The sequence below is a fragment of the Aplysia californica genome, unplaced genomic scaffold (genome assembly GCF_000002075.1).
Source record: "Aplysia californica isolate F4 #8 unplaced genomic scaffold, AplCal3.0 scaffold00070, whole genome shotgun sequence".
NCBI classification, from domain to species: domain Eukaryota; kingdom Metazoa; phylum Mollusca; class Gastropoda; order Aplysiida; family Aplysiidae; genus Aplysia; species Aplysia californica.
The window spans coordinates 162551-166941 of record NW_004797340.1 but is presented as its reverse complement, the minus strand read 5'-3'; the positions used below and the strand labels follow the sequence as shown (position 1 = coordinate 166941).

The 4391-nt window shown below is 41.1% G+C and overlaps 1 protein-coding gene across 1 annotated transcript in view; it reads left to right on the top strand.

The window, feature by feature from the left end:
- Window positions 1-4119, top strand: part of LOC101863090 (threonylcarbamoyladenosine tRNA methylthiotransferase) — a 21590-nt gene extending 17471 nt beyond the window's left edge. The window contains exons 12-14 of the mRNA XM_005093808.3: window positions 51-134; window positions 2658-2840; window positions 3834-4119. Coding sequence (XP_005093865.1) covers window positions 51-134; window positions 2658-2840; window positions 3834-3926 — 360 coding nt within the window. The 3' untranslated portion in view covers window positions 3927-4119. The remainder of the gene's footprint in view (window positions 1-50; window positions 135-2657; window positions 2841-3833) is intronic.
- Window positions 4120-4391: the final 272 nt, after the last annotated feature.

Here is a 4391-nt window from a genome sequence, read left to right as displayed (position 1 = left end):
TTTGGCATAATATATATATATATTATATATACTTGTCTGTCTGCCTACAGCTGCATGAAATTCAAAACGTGCTGGTGACTGAGATATCACATGACCGGCAGTATTACGTTGGACACAACAAGAGCTACGATCAGGTGAGAGAAGGTGTCCCTTTTTCCTTATTACAGATCTGCGGAGTATTCTGATAAAATAAGAGCTCTCTATCCAATTTTTTTTTTTTTTCCTTTCAAAGAACCCCGATCCGGTTGTTTTCTTGAATTCAGCTTCGTTCAGGTTGTATGCGTGCCATTGTACATGACATGAAAATACATATTTTTATTTAGGTTTATTTGCCTTACTGTCGCTACTTATTATAAATGATTTAAAAATGCAAATTTTTACTTGCATTTATCTTCGTTTACTTGCCAGGGTTGTTTCATTATGCAATCTTAGTTTGCTTGGGGTTGTTGAGACTATTTTTTCTCTACAAATTCCAATTTTGGGGAAGATTTTGAGGAAAACTCTTGGTTTTGGTTGTGGAATGGTTGGCAGGTCTGTTATTATAGATGCGAGTAATTAGTGAGCAGATAAAAGTGATTGTTGTATTGGCATCTGTGGTTTTATGGTTAGTCTCTTGGCTGTTGGGCCGAAGCCTACTCTTATCGATTTTAGACCACCAAGGGATCTTGAGAGTGCGCAACTTGCTCACGGGACCTCCGAGATTTTTCATCCTTGTCCGAGAAGGCTAGGTGTAGATCTTTCCTACCAGAAGATCAGGGGTGTGGCTGAAAGACAGCCGAAAGAAGGAGCCAAGGAGTAGCAGTGGTAGACATAAGTTCAATTTCAAAGTGGGCAAATTATTTATCGAGTATCTTTGTTGTCTGCCAGGATCTAGTATCCCACTTAACTTGGGTTGGCCCTGCCAGGTAGAGTCGAAACAGCTTGCCTCTTAACTGATCTAAATAGTGTTGATGGGGTGTAAAATGGGTAGTCAGTTAAAAAAGGAAAAGTTTGTACTTTTGTATCTTTTCAGAAAAAGGCCTGTAGGCCTACTACTTTAAAAAAAACGACATACGCAGACTTGTTCTTTTGAGTGTATGGTCTCAGTTCCCATAACATTTTTCTACAGTGTTGGAGCATGTGGCTGTTCTTATGTGCTGAGGTCTTAAGATGCTGAAGTTGCATGAGAAAGTGTTTTAGTGTTTTTGCTTATGACTAACTTTTATCGTGTTGCTTGTTTTGCTTCATCTCCAGACTTATGTGCAGAGCTTAAATATCATCTCCATATTATGTGGTGATGGTGCAAAGTGGTGAAATATGAAAATTGATATTTTTAAAAGTTCCAAAATTTAATTGCTGAATTTGAAGCTCTTCACGACACATTGATGTGGTTATGATTAAGAGAAGCAAAATTAATGTGTGGGGTTGGCTCTCAAATTAAATTAAATGGTAATATAAGGAGAGAAAGACAGACCATGTTTTCCTGTCTCCTGTGATTATGAGCTTATGTGGAATTGATCACTTTACAACAGATGCCATAGTCTTGTATTATACTCATGATGAGGTGGAAGTTATAGGGTCATGTTGTTGGTGGGGTTCAGGGTGGGTTTTTGGAAGGCACCATTGGTAAGCTCTACTTCTTTTTTGTCCTTGTGATGTTCCTATCTGTCAGTCTAGCTCTTTTCCTGCACTAAGTGACTGGTATTGTATTGATGTGTTTCTCTTCCCCCTCCCCCCTCACCAGGGCAGTGCTACAGACTGAAGTGTCCTTAGGCCATTCCCAAAGGGGGGATATTAATATGTTCTTGTGCACAGTAGAATTGTAAATGGGTTGGTTTATCAGTGTGATGCTCATACTGTGCCAGAACAACATAGGGGGAACTGCTACTTTTTCTTTCCTCATCCTTAATATCGTCACTTTTCCTCTACTTCTTTTTTAATGTTTGTCACTCTCTTGCGAACTGCTATTTCTGGGGTGTCGTGAGGTGAGCAGAGTAAGCTTGATTCCCCGTTTGGACTTCTCTGTTGACATCCACCCCTCAGCGCTCATGCTACCTTATGCAGTTGCAAGCGCTGTAAAACCTCTACTGAAACAAAAAAGCTTCTCTTTTCTTAAAAATCTCCTCAAACGGTGTATGTGTGTGTGGGAGTGGGGGGGGGGGGGGGGGGGGGGTCTTTTTCTTTTACTTCACTTGAGTCTTCTTAACTTAATTTCCTCCTGGTGAAATGGGGCTGTTGTTGTGTATGGTAAACACATTGTAGACCTGCAACCCAACAACTGAATGTGGGTGGTTGGTGGGTGCTCAGGTGTGGTTTACTCCTTCTTTCCTATCAAACATCCATCGTCCTGATCTCTCCTCCTCCTTTTATGTGTTTGTTACTCCCTTGTAGCACCTCTTATCTTCGGCACTTATGTGACCTTAATGTGTTGCAAGTGCCATTAAACTCTTACTGTGGGTGGTTGACGGGTGCTCTGGTATGGTTTGCTTCTTCTTTCCTATCAAACATCTATCATCCTTATCTCTCCTTCTTTTTATGTTTGTTACTCTCTTGTAACACCTCTAATCTTCTGGCGCTCATATGACCTTATACAGTTGTGAGCGCCGTAAAACCTCTACTAAAACTTTTAAAAAATCCCCCTCTTACTAAAAACTAAACAACAACTGAATTTTTGACAGGTGCTTGTGCCAATGCAAGAGGACCTGATGGGCAAGCAAGTGAGAGTTGAGATTGTGGAGACCGGGAAGCATTACATGAAGGGGAAACTACTGGGGGACCACAAGGCAGAGCAACCCGATGTGCCGCTGCCCAAGAAGAAAGGGGAGGTTACTGGAGTAATGACCGTGTCATCTACTACACAGGTAAAGGGCGTTTGTTGACGTGACAATATTTCTGTTGCGTTATGCTCTTTTATGCTTATTTTCTCAGTGTTAGACATTAATTGTTCAGCTGGTACGAAAGTGAACTGATGTGTGTCACAATTTCCTGATTGTTAAAAGAATAATTTGTGTGGATGGTTGGTTGGCGGGTGCTCTGGTGTGGTTTGCTCCTTCTTTCCCATCAAACATCTATCATCCTTATCTCTCCATCTATTCTTCGGCACTTATATGGCCTTATTTTGTTGCAAAGGCGGTAAAACTCTTAATAAAATTTGTTTTGAGAATATTTGGTTCATTTTTATTTCTCAAATGTTGACTCCACCCCTCATTGCATGTTGTCAAGGTTATAATAATTTTGAGTAGATTTTTAAAAATAATCATATTTTCTTGTATTGTCCCGTCTCTTCCATAAATCCAGTGTCAGCACACTTTGCAGGGCGACATGTGGGTCGCCGTGACACATTGTGTGGAAGATGCTTTAAATGTGAGGCGTACTGACAAAATGAGTTACTTCTCGCAATGCACAGATGGAGATATTGTCCAAAAATCGACACTAGGGTCGAATTTTTAGAATTTCTATTGATGTCATGTTTTTTAACAGTAACATGCCTTAGATTATTTCATACTTATAGATTGTAAAAACTTCACCCACAAGCATGATGTATCTATTTCCACAGGGCTTGAATCTGAGAAGTAACTCATTTTGCCAGCACGCTTCACAAATTTAAACTTATTTCAAGAATGAGAGAATCAAGTAGACTTTAACCTTTACCAAAACTGCTTAGTGCATGGAAAGCCAATATTACCAGTGTTGACAGCTCTTTAGCATGGTCTCCTCTCAGTATATGATTTCATTTGTTGTAAGACTAATTTTGATAGACTATCCATTGAAAGCCTTTTGGGAGAGCTGTGTCGTCTCAACCAATGTTAACTTTGACTACCAAACTTCAGTTTGCTTCTTGATTTACTTTTCAGAGAGACGGGCTGGAGATTCCTTGGTTCTGGCTAGGAGTGTCTTGCCTGGGCGTTGCCATTGTTTGGAGAGTATACCACAGGTTCAGCAGATGATCCTTCTTGTTGTAGTATTTCTTGTTGTCAAGAGAGTGGCGGATTGTTGGTCTGTTGGAGCACTCCAGGGATGTAAACTGATTCTTACTCAAAAGCAACTTTATTTGACCCTTGAGTAAGGGGGCTCTCATGGCCTAGAGGTTAAGGTGTTGGCCTCTCATTCAAAGGTCCCGGGTTCGAATCCGGGTAGCAGCCGAAAATTTTTTTTTTCTCTAAAATTGTCTCCTTTCACCCCCCTTCCTGCTCTCTAGCAATGTTCTGTCATCTGCTTTCATTTCTTCTTCCTGCCCCCATCCCCTCACCTACTTTGCCCCCCCTCGTCTGGGCTCCTGACTCTTTCTGCAGCCTTTCTACTGCTACTCCTTGGCTCCTTCTTACTGCTGTCTTTCAGCCACACCCCTGATCTTCTGGTAGGAAAGATCTACACCTGGCCTTCTCGGACATGGGCGAAAAATCTCGGAGGTC